Here is a 23469-nt window from a genome sequence, read left to right on the forward strand (position 1 = left end):
GGATAACAGTTCCTATACCTGTAATAATAAAACAGTAGCTTGTACTTGATCCCAAATAAAATATAATTAATCCTTATTGGAAGCAAAATGAGCCTATTGGGTTTATTTGATGTTTACATGATTTTCTAGTAGACTTAAGGTATGAAGATCCAAATTATGGAAAGATCCATTATCCGGAAAACTCCAGGTCCCGAGCATTCTGGATAACAGGTCCCATACCTGTACCAGCATTTTCCACGTTCACCATATCCTTCTTCTCCAATGTAATCAATGTAATGCTTTGTCAGTTGTGATTTATTTTTTAATAATCATGTCTCCTTCTCTGCACCCTCCCTAGTTTTATAACTTGTTTTTTGTACTAGTAAAAACCATTATACTGCTTTAAGGGCAAGGGCACAACTAGTGATTGGTGTATAGAGGGCATACACCAATGTAACAGGCAAGGATTAGGGAATTAGACAAGGGCAGTAGACTGTTCTTAGGAATTTATTTTTAATTAGGAATTAATGTGGGTTCTGGTCTGGAAGAATTTATGTCAAAATGCATTACAGGGAGAAGGAAATTGAATCTTGCTCCATAAAGAATTAAGCATAGACAGCATGTCAGACAATAGAGTGTTGATGTCACTTCCCTAAAGATCTTAACATCTGTAATTATGGGATAGCATTTATATATAAACATCAGACTGCAGCCTAATATGGAATATATTTCATGATTTATTAGGGCACAGTCTAAATATCTGCTACTGCATTTCATTGCTAGTATAACGAATTGTGGAGTTGTCTCTGGAAAACTCAGTAGTTGGGCAGGCACCTTGATAGCTTTCATATCTGGCCTTAGTCAGATACCAGTGAGGAAGCCTGGAGAGCCCCTTTGGGTTGTCCTTCCCTCTACAAGTCTGTTCAGTCACCCCTATTTGATCAATTTCCTAGCCTAATGTATGGGGCCTGTCTGCAAAATTGGTCCAGGTGTCTATGAGGCAGGTTAGGAGATACTATTTGGCGACTAGTCTACATAGGACCTATTTAGATGTGATCTTTGGCCCAGGGGCTAAACGATATGAGAGATTTGGCCCAGCTTGTGGATGGCCAAATTGTGCAAAAATGTAGGGGTCTTTTTCAAGTAGAACAGTAGAACAGGGATTATCGGAATATTGTTTGAAATAAAGGACCAGATTCAGTTCAATGAGGAAAAAGTTATCTGATGGATTATCACGTGAAAACTCATGTTCGAGATTCAATTCAAGGAGAAAAAAGTATCTGTACTTGACAAGGGGTATGTGGCATTTCTTTCAGCTCAGCACTGCTCTCTACTGGGCACAAATACCCATAATACTCCGTGGTATGGGTAATTCAAGGCAAGGCAGGTAAACTTTTTCTATGTTGTAGATCAGTGATCCCCAACCAGTGGCTCGAGAGCAACATCCAACAACCCCTTGGCCTCAAATCAGGTGCTTACTTTCGAATTCCAGGTTTGGAGGCAAGTTTTGTTTGTATAAAAAACAGACGTCCCGAGAGTGTAGAGTCTCCTGTAGGCTGCCAGTCCACAAAGGGGCTACTAAATGGCAAATCACAGCACTTTGCCCCATCCAGGAACATTTTTTATGGTTGTTCTGCTCCCCAACTTTTTTTTTTACATCTGACTGTGGCTCACAAGTAAAAAAAAAGGTTGGAGACCCCTGCTGCAGATGATAATCACATAAATGTGCTTTCATTTATAGGTAGAGTATTAATGATGCTTGTGTAGAACAGGGCATGGCCTTTGATTAGTGCCACACCAGGTGGATTCTTGTCCTGCAGATAAATGCAGAAGTGGTTTTTGGAGTGTGCATATTGGTTCTGAAATCCACTACCTATTCCTGCACCTGGGCCGAAGCAGTGGTTCCACAGGCACATCAGAAAGCTGACAGGAGCAAAGGGGCTGATTCTCGGCCTGTGTTTATCCGAAGGCCAAGAATCCACCTGGTGTGGCAGTAGCCTAAATTTCCCACCTCCTCCTTTTTTTAAATCCTTGCCTCTTTCTTATGTCTAATGATCTTCTACTTTCCTATTAAAAGAATGATTGAGAATGTCTCTCTTGTTCCTTTCTATTCTGTGGGCTTTCTGTTCAGAATCCCCCATTGGTGCCAAGACATTTGGATCTGTGCCCAACCCTGGATGCTAGGAAATGGATTCATGAAGGCTAGTCTATTCTCCAGAACCTTACATAGACAAGCAAACTTTCTCATGAAGTTGGTCCCGATAAGATTCACCTTTGCTTTTATATGAGCCTAACAGTTAATGGAAAGGTGTTGTACATTCCAAAACACAGACCTGGCAAGTGTCCTCCTATAAACAGAAAGTGCAGTGTTAGCTTTACGCCTGGCTGCTCTTGATGTGGGGACATTTATGACAATGTGTTTCATCTGCTATTAAGGATGTTATTTTTAGACCCCTCATAGCAAACTAAGAAAGGAAGTGAGTCTGTGACTTTTATTACCAGCTATTATACAATGTGTAGAGCACCAAATCCATGAACCTCAGGCTTCTTCACTATTTTGTCTAATACAGATGTTGTGCATACAGTAGGCCCTCAAAGATCCTCTATTTGATCTACAAAACAATAATTGTAACAAGGTTACAGTCATAATATAGCTCATTATAAAGATATAATTGTGCCCCCATCTTAACTGCATAAGGATACAAGGTAGGAATGCTGAACCTTCTTTCTCTGACAATTGCTTTCACTACACTCATTACATTAACAGGGAACCCAGACAGTCCCAACTATTATTGAGCTGCACATTTGGCCAGACTGCTGATCATATCTAAAACAACCCAACTGGAATGTATATTGGGAATATCACCCTTATGTCAATATGATATAAGGACATTCAGAGCCACCAAGGCTTTTCTAGACCTTTCCATTCTTTCCATGTAATGGTTGGTTAAAATGAAGAGTTTATTGATCATGTAAAGACAAGGCCATAGTGCTTTTATACAGTTCTGGTGACTTCTAAGTCTCATATTTATGAACAGGGGAGGTACATTTTTTTTTATAATACACAAGTTTCCTGAATTATGTGACAAATTACATCACTAAGCACCAGTAATAAATAACAACATTGCTAATTGTATGGAGGGGTGAGTATATGGATGCTGGGTTTTCATTTGGAGGGTTGAACTTGATGGACTTTGTCTTTTTTTCAACCCAATTTAACTTCTGTAATCTCTTTATATTTTACAGCTCTTGTGCATTATCTATAAGCCCTTAACCTCTCCATGCCCATCATGGCCTTCTGAAACAATCATAAAACTAAGATTTGATGGTAAATGAAAGAATTGGGTCACCTTTTAAAGGGCATGTAAAGGCAAAAAAATAAAAACCCATTTTACTTTCTTTAATGAAAAAGAAATCTCTCTCTAATATACTTTAATTAAAAAATGTGTACCGTTTTTATAAGAAACCTGACTGTATGCAGTGAAATTCTCCCTTCATCTACTGCTGTGGATAAGAATTGTCAGATGATCCCTAACTGCTGAGCAGGGAAACAATCATACTTTAGAACAGCAGGGGGAACACCTTACTTCCCAGCCATGCAGAACTCAAGCAGCTTTGTTTATGACTATCCCCAAGCAGCCCAGACCACACTGAGCATGTGCACAGTCTTAGTCTAGCAAACACGTTTTAACAAAGTTACAAGATTGTGACCCACTGTGGCCAATTTAGAAAGCATAAATTATTTGTTTGATTAGGTTTGTGGTGCAGTAAGTTCATGTTTTATTTAGTATACAAAATACAGCATTTCTAGCCTAGTGTTTCTGTACATTATACATATCCATGTAACTGCCTGAGATATATGTGCTGTTAATTAAGGACACCCATGCCATATAACAGTGATTCTCAACCAGTGGCTCATGAGTAACATGTTGCTCCCCGACCCTTGGATGTTGCGCTCAGTGTTCTCAAAGCAGGTGCTGATTTTTGAATTCCAGGCTTGGAGTCAGGTTTTGGTTACATAAAAACCATGTTTACTGGCCAACAGACCCACCTGTAAGCTGCCAGTCCAGATAGGGCTACCAATAGCCAATCACAAACCTTATTTGGCACCACCCAGGAACATTGTTCATGCCTGTGTTGCTCCCCAACTCTTTACATCTGAATGCTGCTCACAGGTGAAAAAGGTTGGGGACCCCTGCCATATAATATAACACAAGTGATACAGACTGACACACACTAAAAACCCAGTACACTAACCTCATGTTTGCCTTTATTATTTAACTGCAGTAGAACTATAATAATGACAAGCTGCCATGAAGACATCTCCTGGGTATAACTTTGCACCAGTAACTACTTTTAGGTTTCCCATAGATGTTCCTTTACCACATTTTCTGGCCTTGTTTATTAAAGGGATTGTTCATCTTTAGATCAACTTTTTAGTATGATGTAGAGAGTGATATTCTGAGACAATTTGCAATTGGCTTTAATTTTTTTTTATTATGTGGTTTTCGAGTTATTTAGCAGCTCTCGTGCAATTTCAGCATTGCAGCTGCTAGGGTCAAAGTTACCAAAGAAACCATGAATGGATTTGAATAAAAGACTGGAATATGAATAGGAGAGGGACTGAATAGAAAGATGAGTAATAACAAGTAGCAATAACAATACATTTGTAGCCTTACAGACTTTTTTTTTTAGATGGGGTCAGTAGCCCCCTTTGAAAGCTAGAAATGGTCAGAAGAAGGCGGCAAATTATTAAAAAACTATATTAAAAAAAAAACTGAAGGCCAATTGAAAAGTTTAGAATAGATCATTCTATAATATACTGAAAGTTAACTTAAAGGTGAACCATCCCTTTAAGACTTATGTTAAAGCTCCAGTTGATTCATGGTTGGTTCTAAGCCTTCATCTCTACAAAAACAATTTTTTGTTCAACAATCAAACTACTGTATAACAAAACATAGATGAAGTCAGAAGAAGCCTCTTTATTAAAAGCTACAGTTGTTATATTTTCTTCGAAAACACCCATTTTTACCATCCTCTGTCTACTAGGGCTGTGGCTCGGAGTGATTGAAGAGGGAGGCTCTTTAAAAAGTTCAGTCCATTTCTGGCATCCTCCAGTCTCCAGCAGAACAAACAGAGGAAACAAGTTTGTTTTATACAACAAAAAAAGTGCACTTTTAATAAAAGATATCTGGGAGGTCAAGAGAGGCGGACTAGTCAATCTACAAAGAAAAAAAAAATACAAAGTCAGAATGGCAGAAGATTCACTGCTTTTCCAGAGCCTGGACTGATGCTGTAGAAGGCACATGGGCTATCTAGTCCTATGAAGTCACAGCCACCCACAGCTGGTCACCAGTAAGACTATGAAGCTTGCTTCTCACCAGATCAAGTTCTATGTGATAAACTATCACAATCAATATAAAAATCAGTTCCCAAGAGCTGTTATTCTTTAACATCTCTTCTTTAAAACATCTCACAATCACGCATGTAATTAATAGCAATATTTCTTACATGGACTTAAGCTGGACAGCACATTGGATTTTAGCAGTAAAGCACCAGAAGAGACGTACTGATGTCTGTCTGTGTCCAGTTTGGCGCTCCGCCCTGGTTGGAAGAGAAAATGCATTGGCTCCAGTTTAATTGGCAGCTAGTAAGACAGAGGAGCATTTGTACCAATAAGTTTCAAGCAAGGATACAGACTAATTGCCACATTGGTCATCAAGCCATAGGTGAGCAAGGTACATTTTACTTCTGCTTAAAGGGGGAACTGTAGCGAAAATGAAAATTTAATATAAGCTTCAGCACACTAAAATAAGAAGTTTTCTAAGTATAATAAATACAAACTGTTTCTGAAATAATCAAGTTTTTCTTCACTATTGCTCTCTTAGCATCTGTTTCTCTTCATTCTCTATTCATGCAGCAGTTGGGGGTCAGATATTCATTGACAGATCCAATATATCTTATAGGAGGGCCTCCTTTCCTAGCAGATGTATTAGAGATCACTCTATTAAAATCACCAGACATAGTGGGGCTCATTTATTAACGCAGTGCAGCGCTAAAAAGAGCGCAGTGGCCAGACATTTGCCCAGCGCATGCGAGTATTTAATAATGTAGCGCACGATACCTTAACAGTGCGATTTGTGCGCTAATGTAGACACAAGACAGGTGCGACGTGTGAAACTGCGTATCAGCTGTCGCAGTGCTTATAATAAATTGTGCGCACAGGAAGATACCGCAAAGGTAAGGATTAGTTGTGCTCATGTATGAATGCGCTGCTTTAATTAGTTGCGTCACATATTGCGCATATTGCGTTCACTTAGACGCATCTGCATTTGTTTCTGTGCTAATATTTGTTTGGTTGCAAAGGTGTTTAGCCTACCTGATACCCTTAAAGGAACCTTGGTCAATATAAACATGTTGGGTGGAAGGCGTGGTTAATATGCACTTTACAAGGGTTGTTCATCTTGAATATACTAGCGCAGCTGGGCAGGAATGCGCATTTTGAAGAGCGTTACTATTACGCCACGAAGAGGCAGGCGTAAAAATTGTGGTGCTGTTGCCCGGGTGCAGTTTTGCACATATACAGACGCAAATCTGCGACGGCCGCAGTGCAAGCGCATTGTAGCCACGCCCACAGCCACGCCCCTAACAACCACGGCATCGTTTGCGACATAAATGCCCAATCTTTTGCGCAATGCGCATAAACAAAACCATCGCAAAAGCTCTGTGTTATGCGCAATATCACGCAAATATATTAGCGATCACGCTTGTGATGGCGCAGACAACCTTTTGCGTCCACTTATGCGCTGCGCTGCTTTAATAAATGAGCCCCAGTGTCTCTCTACATGCAGAATTTGTGCAAAAGGCAGTCATTTTGTTAGATTTTGTTTGTACTGGAATCCGTTATTTGAGTGAGCTCTTGTTCATCTGCTAGGAAAGGAAGCCCCCCCATAAGATATATTGGATCTAACTGTCAATATATATATCTGACACCCAACTGCTGCATTAAGAGTGAATGAAGAGAAACAGATGCTGAGAGAGGGATAGTGAATATAAACTTAATTATTGCAGAAACAATGCAGAATATCTAATTGATTATATTTAAAAAAAATTCTCTTTTCAGTATGATGAAGCTTATATTAAATTTTCACGATAGCTCCATTTAATGTGCCCCAGCTGTGGCCATTGGGGTTGGAAATGACAACTACCAATATTGCTTCATTGGATATTGGACATAACCTGCTTCATCCAATTATGTAATGGCACTTGAATTATGAAAGCATATGTGATTTGTTGGTGCAATTACACTTACATTGCAGCAATTTTACTTTTAATATGTTCCAGTGCTAATAATTGCTGCATGCATATCTATGGAAAAACTTGGGTCAACTCACCAGTTCTCTGCCTAGCTGGGATGCAAGATTTTGTACATAATGGATCAGTATATAATTGTACGGCATCACAAATGATCACACTGCAATGAAAATAGATCTGTGGGAAAGAACACAAACATTTGTACTATGTGTTTAAATAGCTTGCCCCCCCCTACCCAGGGGGACAGCGTTGTATTTACAGATGGTTCATTTCTGTGGATGGAATAAAAAACTGACATTTTAACTCGAGCTCTTTTTACAATGATGGAATGTTCAATAAAGAAAAATATATGTGCATAAAAGCATTGTGTGCCAAGCAACGGTTTATGGTTTAATGTACCAAACAGTCAAGCCCTACCACTTGGACAACTATCAATTACTCAAATTAAGTCAACAGTGGAGTGATTTCATTAAGTTGACAAAATTTAGGTCTTCATGGCTGGGTTGACACCAATAGCTCTGAAGAACAGGTCTGTTACCATTTACTGTAATGCTTCAGGCACAAGAATTTAAACCCACAGATACCGGAACACCCGAAAACTGATCTGTCACCTCTCCCAAGTAGGCCCGGTCTGCATTCATGAAGGTAAACATCTTCACTTCAAAGCGTTTAAGGTGGCTGGGGTATACGACTCTGGAGTCTGCAGCCACTGGATGAAATATGGTCTGGTAGGTCTCGACAAATTCACAGCTGTAGAGGGAGGAAATAAAGCTTTCTGTAGGTAGGACAGACAATGTGGGGGAACAAGAGATCATATTTTCATTGTTTCCACATTACAAATGAAGGCAGGGATTTTGTTGGGGGACTCCCAATTTTCTCTTCTTCAAACCTTCCAATTTTTTTTCAGAAGGAGAAAGCCTGAATCACTACCCTAATCTTCTTATTCTGGATACTATTTGTTATCATATTGATTTTTATGGTTTATTGTGAAAACCAAATAAAATATTTCAAACATAACACGAATCACTACCCAACTGGATATTTTATTAAACGGCAAATTTGAGGACACATTCAGGAGTCCATGATCCTTTGATATTTCCATAATCTGCTCTGTTTTACTTTGGTACTGAACATTTAGGGGCAAATTTATCAAGGGTTGAAGTGAAAGTTTGAATTTGAGTTTTTTTATGGCCAAAAACTGTCATATTTGACTTTGGAATTGTTAAAATTAGATTCAATTTTTTAAAAAAATTCGAATTCCATTTTTGAAATCATACACTGGCCCTTTAAGAACTCGATTTAGACTATTTGCCACCTTAAACCTGCCGAAAAGCCATTTTAGCCTATGGAGATCAATTTGGAGTGGTTTGCAGCCTTCCTGACATTCAAGTTTTTTTTCAGAGAAAAAAAAACTCTAATCGAATTCGATTAGAGTTTGTGGGTCTATCCTATTCACCAGAGTTCCAAAAATTATTTTTTTTTTTAACAAATTACAATTGGTCAAATTTCAAGTTCATGGGAATTTTAAATAACTCCCATGAACTCAAAATCTGACCCTTGATAACTCTGCCCCTTATTATGCCCACACAGAGTTTATCCTTAGCGCAAATGGAATTTAAAAATTAGAATTTATTTTGGTATTTGGATAATTGTTTTGAAAAGAATCTGGGGCGAGTCAGCAATAATTTGAGCAAATTACTATTTGTTTTCATTCTGAAGGATTCAAGTTGTAGACAAATCTTTGTGGTTCTACTGGGTTCAATACTTTGTAATAACATGCATCTTATTGAAGATACAAGTTTAAAGACATGCTTGAATTGGTTTTTGGTGGAGCACCATCTCGCTCATTCCATTGAGAAATATACCCCATGGAGTAAGACTTGGGCGCCATGTAATAAAAACAAGGATGGACGCTTACCTGTTGACTACAACATCCCACTTTGGAAAGCTGGTTTTGTCAGGGGAAGCTGTAGCCCAGCAATTGTCCAAAAAGAGTTCTAATTGGGGGTCCACACTATAAAGGAGTTCAACCTCAAAATACAACGCATCCATCAAGTACTTTACAACCGGGTATTCTGCATCTCCATAGAAGGTAGAGTACCTGCTGTCTGTAGAGTTTCATCACATATCAAAATTAAAGGTCAAGCAGCTTCTGACAAAGAAGTACTAGCAAAAAGCAGAACAAGATACATTTTACCTTTGCTTAGTCGTAAAACCAATGCAAGAGTGCCAAACGCCGTCTGAGCACTTGGTGATGGCGGAACTTCATAGCCGTACTGAAGAATCAATGTTTGATTTGTTGTGTAGTTACATGCAACGTGAAGTCTACGAGAAGGCAGAGTTGTTACTAGCAAACCTTTTACTACATCGGGTGAAAAACTAATCTGGCACAGCAGTCAAATTTAGACTGCGGGTAGACTTGATCTACAAGTTGCATGGGCAATGATCACTTACTTATAGGCAGCATCTGTAAGGCCAGGCCTGTAATAGTAGACATCATTTTCATAAATCATCATGGTTTGGGTAAACTACAAGGATACAGAGTGTTAAAAGGGGTGAAACCAAATCCAAACAAACCAATTCCCCAATCCCAACATTACCTTTCTTGTGGTCAGACAGGTGTTCACGGGAAACACAAATTTTGCAGAGGTGTCTGTGTATATGACGGGCCTACAGGATTTGTCTCTCAATACAAGCTGTGAAAGCTCCATATCAGGCACAGTAGAGAGTTTCAGTACCGTAACCGCAATGGTTCCATTTGGAAAGCAATCTTTAAAAAAATAAATAAAAGTGGGGGTGGCAGAAGCTATGGGAATTCTCTGAGCACATGTAAACAGGAGCAATATTTAAAGTGTACCTATAAGCTTTGCAGTAGGGTAACTGCACGAAACAGAAAATGTAGACATGGGATTTCCATTGGTATTATCAACAAGTGTTAATGGGAGGGTCACAGTCATTCCAGCGTTATTGATTTCCTATAAAAAACAAAAACAAAAGTGCAAGTTGCTTATACTTAAAGCACAGCATGGCTTGTTCAGCAGAAATACCAGGGGCGCAATTGCATCTGGGAGCAGGGGGGGCTGCACCGGGCCATATAGTTACATTACGGATGTTCAAGTAACCTGGATAAAATGGAAAGGGGTCCACTTTCTATTTTATCCAAGCAATGTTATACAGAACAGTCAATATCTGCTTTGCTATTCCATCTGTCCAGGTTGGCTCTTGTACCAATATGATAGCCTTTTGCGTGCGAGAATTCACACGGGGTTTATATTGAGAGATTTTTGAAACTTTGAAGAAGGCCACTCATGTCAACTGAACATAAAACCAACTAGTCATGTGTATGGGCTTCATGTTGGTACATTGAAGGTGCAGCCTAGACGTTACACTGAGATGACACTTGTGCTTCAAATGAGACCCTTCCCCTTCAAACAGAGTATTGGGCTTGAGCACCTGGACCATATTTTCAACTCAGCCCCTAAGCTGAGGGTCTGGGGCTTGAGCATGTTGACCACTTTTTCTACTAAGACCCTAAATTGAGGGTTTAGGGCTTAAGCACCTGAACCCAAGATAAGTGTCTAGGGCTTGAGCACCTGGACCATGTTTTCTACTCTGAGTGTTTACACCGTTAATCCTTTATGAACCTTTCAATATTTTTCAGTATGTGCTTTAAATTAGACAGCCAAAAGTAGTACTATTTATCTCCCATTGGATCCTTACCTCATACATGACATTGTCCGAATATCGATTCACCGTGATTGTGTAATGGGTGCTGTTAGCCATGAACACGACTCCATTACTCTGGGCAGTTTCTGGAGTCAGTGGGATGTTGTTTACATAAGGAATCCAATTTATATCCACGTTCCCACGTTTAACAATCACGTTCAGTGTGTTCATATCGCAGTATCCAGAAGGTTGAGGTAACACTATTAAATAGTGAAAACTAGTCATATTCTGAAGCGAATAAAAGATGGTCTGAACAAAGAACAGCTATTTATACCATGGAATATCTGTTTCTTTTTAAAGGATATCTAGGACAGCAAATAATCATTTTGCCTATTTCCCACCCTTATAGCAATATCTAGGAAAGCAAACAAACGTTCATGTCCAATGCCATCAACTAAAATTTAGGCCTACACGGTGTGCACTACGCCATATTAGCCCTAGGCTGGGCCCTCCAATCCACTGTTTTGGTCCCAGTAAGGGTATCAACCCCACAGTTGGAAATTGTGAGAACTACACAGGTTTGAAAGGTCTTCACTTAGTAGGCAACACTGTGACATTCAGGAACAAGTCTAGAAGATACATTTGGAAGAGCAATTGAATTAAATCTTACAGTAACCATGCTTCCAATATAAACCACCTTTAGCAATATAAACGTTTCTTGATCTAATAACCAATAGCAACCTGGTAATTAATTCTGGTTGGCAAACCGGAAAAACCTCTACAAGCCTGAATGCAGCAGGTCCAGTCCTATCACTGCTGTGAATGTTTAGTCCTTACCAGCATCCCGAACCAATGTAACAATAGTCGTTGTACAGGTGAAGGTCTCATTAGTTGGAATAATCTTGAACCCAAAGGTAACGACGAGGATGTAAACTCTTGTGGTTTCACCAATATACTGAAACATATCACGGGATTAGCCACAGTTTTAATCAGATACTTTTACTATTACAGAAGCAGGCATTACCTCTATCTTAACATTCTGATCAGTAAAAGGAACAGTTAACCTGAAGGCCACACTTCCATTTGGATATGTTATGGTTGTTAAGTTGTAGTTCTTTGCCATCAGCTCCGGTATGGTCAGTGTTTCGAGCCCAACGGTGATGTTTACCAGCTGAACATCAGGAAGGAAGGGACCAATGGTTACGTTAAATGTTTTTGTTGTTGAAATAGTTTCTACAACAAGGAAAAATACAAATTAGCAAAAAATGATGATTAAGGGGAGCAAAAACTACTGATATTTTCTTACAAACCATTTATGATGGGGGTAAGTTGTGCATCAAAGGGTGTCGTGATTTCTTTTATGATAGTGTGTTTTGTTACACCCCACATGCTGTCGTCCCACTCATGTTCAAGGAACACGTTGATGCTGTATGTTATACCATATTGGCCATTAGATACATGGCTCTGAAAATGAGGGAAAAAAAACAAAGTTACGAACAAACAATTGCCAAGCAATGGTTATTAAGGTTTAATCCCAACCCTTGCTTCCTTGATAGGCCCACAGACAACCATGTCCTATTTTGACTTTTGAATCCCTTTTGACAAACTTTTTTTTTTTTTTAAAGTCAACATTTTTGACCAACTTGATACAAATACCAGTAGTGTTTTTGCTATTCTCATGCACCTACAAGACACCAACTGGGTGCTGCTATGCATTTGCAGGAGGGTAGCAATAGTCAGGAGGTCACAGGGAAGGTATTGAATTACTGATGAGTCAGATTTTGATTGACAGATTCAATATCTTGGGGGGGGGGAATTCCCTTTCCTAGCAGATGTATTAGATCTCACCCAAATAACTGATTGCAGCAGAAACATATCTAACAAAATAACGAGACGTTGGCACAAATCTTACATGTAGAGAGACAGGATTTCTGGTGATTTTAAAATAGTGAGCTAATACATCTTCTAGGCAACCCCTACATGGAGAATGAAGAGAGAAAGATGCCGAGGAAGGATAGTGAAGAGTAACTTGATTATTTCAGAAGCCTATATTAAAATGCTTATTTTCACAATATTTCCCCTTTAAGCTACGACAACTAATGTACCAATGGGATTTTTCCTTTTTGAGCCCAAGCGACAGTTTCCATTTTTGAATATGAAAGGCCACCAGACATAACTCCCCTATGGAGTAATGAACAATATGGTGGCTACGATCTCATCAACTTGGACAATTTAATTACATGATGGGATGGTAGCCATAAATCATGACTTGCTGGTGGGCATTGATAAATATAACAATTCAGTTTTTTACTTCATTTATCACTCACCTTAAAATAGCCACCTTGAGCACCTACAGGCACATTAACTGTAGTATCCAGGTAGTTGTCCATCAGCCCATATTTTCTATTGGCGATTTCAGTGCTCGTGAGAGTGAGGAGGTCGACACCAAATGCAATGCGGCTGTTCTTGAGACGACTAGCGCCAATCAGTAGAGGCAAGAGGACTTTGGGCACAGACCATGTAATCATTTGCTTTGTGTACTTCACATCATCTGAAGAGGAAGATCTTTTAGTAATCACGTGTAACAAAGATCTAGTAACCATTATGTCGAAGAGCAAATTGTGTCCAAAAAATCTCCGGTACTAGTGAAATGGCCCTAGCCCGCTGCATAGGCTGGTGTTCATGTGGACTCAGGTCACAGAGGAAAAGCTTGGTGGGGTTGACTAGGGGCACAAGTAGGGTGTAGGAGGAATGGTTCTTGGAACCAAAGGCGTAGTAAGCTATTCCAGCCATGTTAACATAAAGATGGCCAACCTTGCAGATAAGACCACTGTAAACTTTGATTAGGGGACAGAGTGACAAAGACCTAACCAGTTCTTTGTTTAAAAGGTTAACTAGCCCTTTAGTGAAATGCTGAGACAGCTTGCAATTAGTCCATTCCATTTCTATGGTTTTTGAGTTCCTTAGCATTTAGTTCAGCAACTTTTCAGGTTGACATTTCAGCTGCTATCTGGTTCCTAGAGTCCAATTTACCCCCAACAACTGGGTACTGGAAGATGAATAAGAGAGGGCCTCAATAAAAAGTTACGCTTTAAAAAGTGATAAAATTAGTAGATTGGAGGTCAATCCTTTTTCAAAAGAGAAGGCAGATTAAAGAAGAAATTATGAAAGTTGAAAAGCTCAGAATAAGACTTTCTATACCATACTAAAGTTAATTTAATGGGAATCTAAGCTCAAAACATGAATTGATGTAAATGTACTAAGGACACTTCTGTTTAGAATGTAAGCTCTTGTGGTCAGGGTCTCCAATTCAATTTTTTTCTGTAACCCTTGTTTGGTAAATTATTGTAAGACTTGTTTTTAAAATGAATATACGGGACTGCCGTATATTCTTGCTAGCACTATATATAGTGAATAAAATATCCCCTCTTGAGAAATAAGGATGTTATACTTTACCGAGGAGTTCCATGACCATGTCATGGAAGGCCTGGTGTTTTTATACAGGTCATGGGACTCTGAGGTGACTTCAATATTTTGCAACAGGGGAACTTTATTATAATACAGAAGTTTGTGAGTCGTGTCACAGAAATTACATCACTAAGCGCCGATTATAACCAATGACATCACTAAGCACCATAGGATATAATTTACAGGATATTCATGGATCTTGTGTATTATAAATAAATGATAATGCGGCTTCTCTGAGCCCTTTTCCAGCTTGTATTCGTTTTGTATTCTTAGTGCATTATGTTGGCTCCACTGAAACTCAGCAGCTTTAGGGTTAACTTAATACAAGATGTGGATAGAAAGTTCCAGTTTGGTTTGCGGACTTTATTGGCCTTCAAAGAGAACTTTTGAGCCCTTAACCTGGTTTTAGCAGTTTAGAAATCGCTATAAATAGAAAATTAATGTAAAGTGCAAAAGTTCTCAGTTCTTACCTTTAACAGTGAACTACATTAAGTTAATGAAATAAATGAGAAACAAAATTGTTGTGGGTGGGCTGGTGGAAGAGACTTACCAACTGGGCAGGCCACAGCCGTATCAACCATAAGGATCATCCAGCGCTGTTTGTACAATATCGTGGATCTCACAGAGGAAAAGTTTACACCTCCAATCTAATGAGAAGAGTAGGAGAGAAAATATGTAATTAAGGATGTTAAAACTGTTGGACTCCCAGAACCCCTTTGAAAGCCTTTTGTAAATGTTCTTACATTCAGAAGTTGCGTTTCTGCCGTTTTGTATGGAGACCGGAGCAGCATTCTTGATTCCGTTGTATTTATGCCATAGCCGATCTTTTGAGCATCCCGGACCAACATTGCTTTCCGAGTCGACGGCAGGTGGAACACCACTTGCCAGATGGACACAAGCCCAGCCACAGCCTGAAATGTAAAATGATGGGGTTGAGCAGTTTGGCTTAACTGTCCAATCACAATGTCTAAACCAAAAACTTAAATGACTTAACATAGTAGCCCAAATGGACTGAAACTAATCTGAAATAAGAGTTTGGTGACATTTAAACCATGGAAATTAGTTGTTCATCTTAAATTATACAAAATATATTGTCTACATATATTGTCTACCTTTTTGTACAGTAATAGATGCGCCCCTTGGCTGGCTTGCATGCAGATTGGCTGGACTGCATGGCTCCTATTATTTCTGGTTCTCTGACTTAAAATGTTTCAATACTGGCCAACTGGATTTTCGATCATAGTGGGCCAAACCCAATCTGAAAGTCTTATACAATGGCCTGACTTTTCAAGGCCCTCACATGGAGAGATGGACAGGGAATTAACCTCAGTGGTTCTTCTGTTTGAATGACTACTCCCTGTCCATCTCTCCATGTGAGGGCCTTGGAAAGTACCAAAAATCCATGTATTGTCATCTTCAAATAAAGGCAATATAATAGGTATTTCGAATAAAGGCAACTACTGGCTCCATGTAGAACTTTCTTCTAAATATGGGAAGCCAAAGTACATTCAAAAAGGGCATTTATATCTACTCACACACCTGTCTGTTGACCACTAATGATTGTGCCAACTGAGCATCATGACAATTATCTATAAAAGTATAAGCAGGCCATCCAATAAATTTTGTGGTGCTTGTTCCTCAGTAGAAGTTACCAGATGGCACATCCACAACCCTTGAGATTAGAAGTAAGAAAGCTTAAAAAGCTTTTTACGATAAAAATTGTGAAGTTGTGGAATTCTTTCAATTAAACTGTTAATTCAGGGATTGGTGCAACCACCATTGTAGAATCGGAAGGAACTTTCAGGAGACAACTTTAGATGTTCTCATGGATCAGCTAGACGTTAGGAAGGTTTCACTTGGAGAAAAAAATTAACCTGGTGAGTTTGGCCCTACATACCTCTGGAAAGGCAGAAACCCAGTCCTCTGGCTCATCTTGGAGAGCACTTTCAGCAATCATGGGGATCTTTCTTCTTACAGAGACCTAAGGACAAAGATTTTTTTTTAAAATGGTTTATCCTTCGATATTTACATTGGCATGTCATAGTCCTTATCCGGTCTTGCCATGTTTCTGGTCACCTGTTTCTGCCGCCTTGATTAATACACATGGCATACATCGTAAAGCCTGTGATAAGAGCATTATGTAGCAATTTGTGCAAGAATCCTCTGATCTAGTAATAACGACTAATCAGGCGTTAATATTATTCAAACAGTAGAACATGTTCGTTCAGGTTGGCTCTCATGCGTTACTGAACTAGGGATAAACTTGGTCCATTATACATAACAAATGTTAAATGGATACTGTCATGGGAAAAAAATTCTCAAAACACAATAGTGCTGCTCCAGCAGAATTCTGCACTGAAATCCATTACTCAGAAGAGCAAACAGATTTTTTTTTATATTTAATTTTGATATCCGACATGGGGCTAGACATATTGTCAGTTTCCCAGCTGCCCCCAGTCATCTGACAAAACTCCAGTCACGGTTTATTTCTATACTGCAAGTTGGCGTAATATCACCACAACCTTCCCCACCCCTCCAGCAGCCTAACAACAGAACAGTGGGAAGGTAACCAGATAGCAACTCCCTAACGCAAGATAACAGCTGCCTGGTAGATCTAAGTAAAATCCAGGTCCCACTTCGACCCCTTTCAGTTACATTGAGTAGGAGAAACAGCCTGCCAGAAAGCAGTTCCATCCTAAAGTGCTGGCTCTTTCTGAAAGCACATGACCAGGCAAAATGACCTGAGATGTCTGCCTAGACACCAATATTACAACTAAAAAAAAAAAAAAACACTTGCTGGTCCAGAAATGAAATTTTATATGGTAGAGTGAATTATTTGCAGTGTAATTTAGAAATAAAAACATAAAAATCATGACAGAATCCCTTTAAATATCAAACCCATGGAAGTGCCTTTAGACTGACTGCAGAATGTGGACTTTACCTCCATGTAGTTCATTTCGCATAAGATTTCACGGGCATCCCACGTGTAGGGGCAGGTGACTTGCTTCAGGTAACTTACAGAAGCACTCTTATCCCAGGTCGGGAATATATTGATTCTTATCGTGATAGTGGATTGGTCATCCTACAGAATGCAGAACACATGCTGAACTCACCTAGACATGACACCACGTATGAATAACACAAACAAGTTGTAACATACCAATATCTGAGTGTAGCAACTCATGAGAGAGGCCCTAAAGGTAACGTTTCCCCAAAAGTCCGATGACGTTCTATATCCGCACTGTACGGCCAACTGATCTCCAATTTCATAGGCGCTTCCATATTGGTCTACCAAGTACAAAAACATTACAGATTCAAGAAGATTCTTGTTGGGAGTTTTAGAAGGCATTGTTAGATAAGGGGAGCAATAACTTTAATGTATTTCTTATAATAACCACAGCACTCATTTACTATGGGTCAGGGACACAGTGGAAGAGTAGCAGCCTATAGATGTTGCTTCATCAGGGGAAAATCATACAAAATAAGCAAAATATAAAGGCCAAAACGCTTGGGGGCCTATGCTTTGGGGCCATTTTTGTAAATATGTTTCTTTTGATGGAAGAAAATGAATTTGTTTTAATTTTCAGTGTGCAGTCTTCACTTTTTCTGGAATGCTCTACTAATTTTGGTGACTTGCTATATAGATGTAAGATGTTGCTTATCATTGGTGTAGGACAAGTGAATTAGGACCCCACCAGAAAACCTTAGGCAATGGGCTCCTATCTTTGCCTCTATAAGCCAATGTTCCCTTGTTTTCTCCTTCATTTCACTTTGTTCTTTTTATTCTGCCTAGTCCTCTTCCTTGGTTTCTCTCATACATGAACAGGGCAATGTTCTAGCCTAGAGGTACTTACCTTTGGGTGAACAGGAGCATGGATGCCTAAAGCTATTGTGAGTTTATTTGATGCCTAACCCCAAACATGCCACAAGAGGAAATGGTGGTACGTAATGGATGGAGGCGGTTGAATTGGAAGCCCTGAATGGGCCATGTTTCAGGCCTAGTGGCCCTTCCTCAGGTGCTTGTACAAGCACCTGAGGAAGGGCCACCAGGCCTGAAACATGTTGTGCAATTCTGAATAAATGAATCACTGAACAAGTGATTCTCCAGAGTCATATCTAGGATTTGTGAAAGTTTGAAGGTCTGGCGGTGCCTTACTCTGAAGGTGAACCACATACTACTAAATAACGAAAGGATCACATCATCCATAAGATTATATCTCCAAACTTACGCAAGCAATTCCTTTTTGTAAATCTAGAAAACGTAAGCAATGACCAGATTTGTTGCTACTGGCAACTGCACTTGTGCAATTTTAACAGCTCTGTTTTGCCACCATACTGTATCTGCAAATCCACACTTACCAATAGCTGCAAACGTCACATTCTTATTGACAAGATACACAGCTGGCAAATCAAGTTGCAGAAGGGACCTCTTGCAGGAGGAAACGATGAAGTCAGCTGGGAAAGATACAAATACTTTAACAACATTATAAATACTAAATTATAAATTTTGAATTTGTCACTAAAACCGGTTCACTGGTAATGATCTTTTCCTTGCAATTTCTCCCTTTGTTAACGGTTAAGAGTGTGTGTGTGTGTGTGAGATATGTATATGGAACTTATTTATGACCACTAGAGGGACCATGTTATTATAGTCACAGGGTGGCCTGATCATTATTACATTTTTATAAAATCTTAATGTAAAGGGGCTACACTAAGCCCAACTACTATCGTCTACCTTAGGGAATCACCTCTAAACCCCTTAGCTTTCCTGAGGTTTGGGAATTTTGAAGTGCTATTTGGTTGATAAGGGCACTTTCCTTAGTAACTAGGCAGCAATTTCCAACAGAACTGAAGATGCCTGAAAAAAATAAAAATAAAAAAAAAGTGCTGGTGGGGTTTAAATCGCAAGCTGGAGAAAGGCAGACCAGGAAAGAAAACTTAAAATAGATTAAATTTAATTTATTGGGAGTTTGTAGAGAAAAAAACCAAACATAGTTATGGTTATCTTGCACATGGATTCTGATTTATCTATGTGTTTATATTCCTTTCCATATACTGGAACAGCCATGACTGCTTTGGCAAGATTGGCCCATCAAAAGACTTCTAAAACAGCGACCCTTAGTGGCCAAGGCACCACAAGACAAGGACTGGCTTTAGTTTGGGATACATAGGGCCTTTGTTTTTAAATGGGTAGTTCACCTTTGACTTAACTTTTAGTATGTTATAGGCTGGCTAATTCTAAACAACTTTTTAAAGGAGAACTAAAGCTTAACTAAAGAAGTAGCTAGAAATGTTGTACATTATGTTTTGGGCTTCTGTACCAGCCCAAGGCAACCACAGCCCTTTAGCAGTAAAGATCTGTGTCTCCAAAGATGCCCCAGTAGCTCCCCATCTTCTTTTCTGCTGATTCACTGCACATGCTCTGTGCTGCTGTCACTTACTGAGCTTAGGGAGCCACTCACAATATACAGTACACATAGAATAGAAATGTCACAATATAAGGCTGATTAGTAATTAATACAGATAATTACTACATGGCAGCACAGAAACCAGTGCAATTAGCATCAGAATTTAATAATCAGCCCTGTAGCATCAGCTTATATTACAGACCAACCTCATTTTCTGCTGGATAATTAGTGACGACCCCTAAGCTTAGCTTCTCAACAGCTGCTCAGAGCCCACTGAGCATGTGAGTGTCACAGACACTTTCCAAGATGGTGACCCCCTGTGACAAGTTTGAAGTCCTGGATCATTGCTGCTATTGACAAGCTGAAACTTTAGGCTGGTGCAATAAGTTCAGTATATAAAATATGGCATTTTTATCCATATTAATTTTTAGGCTTTAGTTCTACTTTAATTTATCTTAATTTTTTTTAACTAATTTTTTTTCATTTGTTTTACAGGTTTCACTAATTTTCATTATTTCAATATAGTTTTAATGAGTTGCCTTGTTCTTCCTTACTCTTTCCAGCTTTCAAATGGGGGTCACTGACCCCATATGCTCTGTAAGGCTACAAATTTATTGTTCCCGTTACTCATGTTTCTGTTTAGGCCTCTCCTATTCATATTCTAGTGTCTTATTCAAATCAGTGCTGGTTGCTAGGTTAATTTGGACCCTAGAAACCAGATTGCTGAAACAGCAAACTAGAGAGCTGCTGAATAAAAAACTAAATAAATCAAAAACGCCAAATAACCAAAAATGAAAACCAATTGCAATTTGTCTCAAAATATCACTCTCTGCATCATACTAAAAGTTAATTTAAAGGTGAACAACTCGTTTAAATAGGCCATGAATGTAAATACATGTATGCAGATTTAACTTCATTATGAGGCTTAATAATGTAGACAGAGGTACAAAGGGGCGATATTCACTCAGATTAGCTCCTTTACCAACACTGGGCACATCTGCACCTGGGCACGAATACAACAGCAAGAAATCAGTAACTGTCAGCTGCAGGTAGAACAGGAAATCCAAACATTTGATTGGTTGCCAAGTATTGCCACTCAGTTGCAGATTTGCCCCATGTTAATTAGTCCAAATGATGTTGAACCTGCAATTCTACAGTTACATGGCATAGCACTTAGCCCAAACTTGTTAAAGGATAAGTAAACCTTTAAAATAATTTAATGTAAAATTGATGAGGGGGCTATTCCAAGAACTTTTGCAATGTACATAAATTTTTTTTTATAATTCCAATATATTAAGGGATACATGTGCTGTTAATATGAATTAATTTTGTTGCAACATCGCCACCTGCAGGTCATTGTCTGACCACCAAGTAGTCAAGGAAGTTGTCAGGAGAGAGAACGAGGCTGCTCTGAATGTACATTGCAAAAGTGCTTAGAATAGCCCCTCATCATATTCACTTATTTTAAAGATATACTTATCCTTTAAAAAGAAAGGTAAGTCAAAACCAGGACTGGATCATTATTAAACTGGCAACCTGCAGACAGGCGACATATTGGAACTTACCACTGCCGGGTCTTTGCTGCCCCATAACGGAAGAGATCAAAATTCCTACAAGCGATATTAGTCTGAAAAATAAACGAAGATGACACAAACATCATTTCACCGATTTTATCAACTTTCAGAAAGTGATCTACAAAAGAAGCGGATAGATTTAAAGGGTACGTTAACATCACTTCCAAATGAAAGAATTGAATTCTAAGCTTCTAAAAAAATACACATTTGTTAACAATTTCAGCTGTTTTATATTATATTTTAGTATGATGTAGAGAGTGATATTCGAAGACAATTTGCAGTTGGTTTTCATTATTAACATATTTTTTTTATTTTTTTATTTTTTTATTTATGGGTTGTTTAGCTTTTCATTCAGCAGCTCCCCAATTGTATTTTGTATGGGCCAAGCCACAAAGACCATGTGTCCGTGTGACTGTCTCTATAGGAGACAGTGGAATCTATTTCTGAGACGCTCCTGTGGCCCAGCACATAACTATAATGAGAAGTGGAATATTTTAGCGTTTCCTATGGGTATGCCAGTTTCAACTCAAAACAACATACAGGCAGGTTAAAGGGCTTGTTCACCTTTAAATTAACTTTTAGCATGATGTAGAAAATGGTATGCTGAGAAAATTTGCAATTGGTCTTCATTTTTTATTATTTGCATTTTTTTTTCATTATTTAGCTTTTTATTCAGCAGCTTTCCAGTTTGCAATTTCAGCAATCTAGTTGTTAGGGTCCAAATTACCCTAGCAACCATGCAGTAATTTGAAGAGACTGGAATATGAATAGGAGAGGCCTGAATAGAACAAGGAGAAATAAAAAGTAGCAATAACAATACATTTGTGGCCTTACAGAGCATTTGTTTGTCAGCGACTGCTGGAATTCAAAAGCTATAAAATTTTTTTAGAACATACTAAAAGTTAACCTATAGGTGAAGCAGGGTCTGTCCATTACTGGGCTGTGAATTCAACAGAAATTGGCCTTAATTGCTTCTCCTTCATTGTTTTTTCAGAGGGAGAAACAGACACTGCTTTCAACAGCAGTTACAGTTAACAAGAAGTTTATAGCCACCGACAATTTGTAATTGATGTACAATGGGACGTGGATTAGAATTAGTCGATTTAAATAAACATTAAATGTTTTGGGTTTATATCCCCTTTATATTCAGTTCTTATTCTGCCACCACGTTAGGTTTTTACATTTTTTAAAAGTATAAAACTACAGATCCCCTACCCAATGGAAAGCTTCATCTCCCCAGCCAGGGTACTGGAATCAAGCACCAACAAACACTCTTCCTTTGGTTCCACCAAAACACCCTCTGTTCCGACTTCCCAGTCTTCAGCACAAATTAAACCTCATCTTTTACAGCTTCCTCGTTGCCTTCAGCTGATAAGCAGAGGTGACATCACTGCCCCCAAAGCCCTTGTATAGATCTTATATAAACTCCTGGAACCCTTCCCTGATTGGCTTAGGTACCTTTAACCCTTTACTATTTTTGCACATCCATTTATCTTTATGACGCCTGCCCAAGGCTGATGTTTGTGATCAAAGCAAGTGGAGAAAAATCAGGGCAACTTTGTGCCCTTATGAAGAAAAGGTTGTTCTCTAAGTTCATTCAGGAACACAAAGATCTCATATATTTTCATCAGATCATTAGCCAAAGATCAATCAGCAAAGTAAGGTGAGCGCCACATCGAAAAACCGGAATGGATCAGTACTCGGATCAGTAGGGTTACCTGTGCTACGCAATATGTTGGCGCTATATAAATACATGTTAATAATAATACCAACCGCCAGACTTAATAGCATTGCGTTAAGATGAATAACTCAAAGCCTCTTTTTCTGAAAGGAAAAGGAATTTGTAAAAGTGCTATAGAGGACTTTTATTTCATCCGAAACATTTGCTTTAAAGGGGAACTAAAGGCTGTCCTATATAGCTGTAGGTTTTGCATTTTAACCAGCCTCTCTGGATAACATAGGGTAGCTTTCAAGGTGGTGCTTAAAACAGGAGGGTAATTACAAATAGTTACCACTCCAGACTCAATATATTACTAATAGAAGACACATCAAATACTCCC

At 38.9% G+C, this 23469-nt stretch overlaps 1 protein-coding gene across 1 annotated transcript; it reads right to left on the bottom strand.

Moving 5' to 3' along the window:
• Positions 1-4941: 4941 nt before the first annotated feature.
• zpax.L (egg envelope component ZPAX L homeolog) lies at positions 4942-22717 on the bottom strand. The gene is given in 22 exon segments (NM_001088516.1): positions 4942-5201; positions 5491-5583; positions 7374-7470; positions 7905-8043; positions 9212-9401; positions 9491-9618; positions 9748-9821; positions 9894-10063; positions 10151-10268; positions 11014-11219; positions 11797-11914; positions 11984-12192; positions 12270-12423; positions 13287-13510; positions 14978-15074; positions 15171-15338; positions 16325-16408; positions 17369-17509; positions 17588-17715; positions 18787-18882; positions 21401-21462; positions 22625-22717. Coding segments are annotated over 22 exon segments (2718 nt in total). The 5' UTR covers positions 22642-22717; the 3' UTR covers positions 4942-5196.
• Between the last annotated feature and the right edge of the window lie 752 nt (positions 22718-23469).

Source organism: Xenopus laevis, chromosome 5L, assembly GCF_017654675.1.
Source record: "Xenopus laevis strain J_2021 chromosome 5L, Xenopus_laevis_v10.1, whole genome shotgun sequence".
Lineage (NCBI taxonomy): Eukaryota > Metazoa > Chordata > Amphibia > Anura > Pipidae > Xenopus > Xenopus laevis.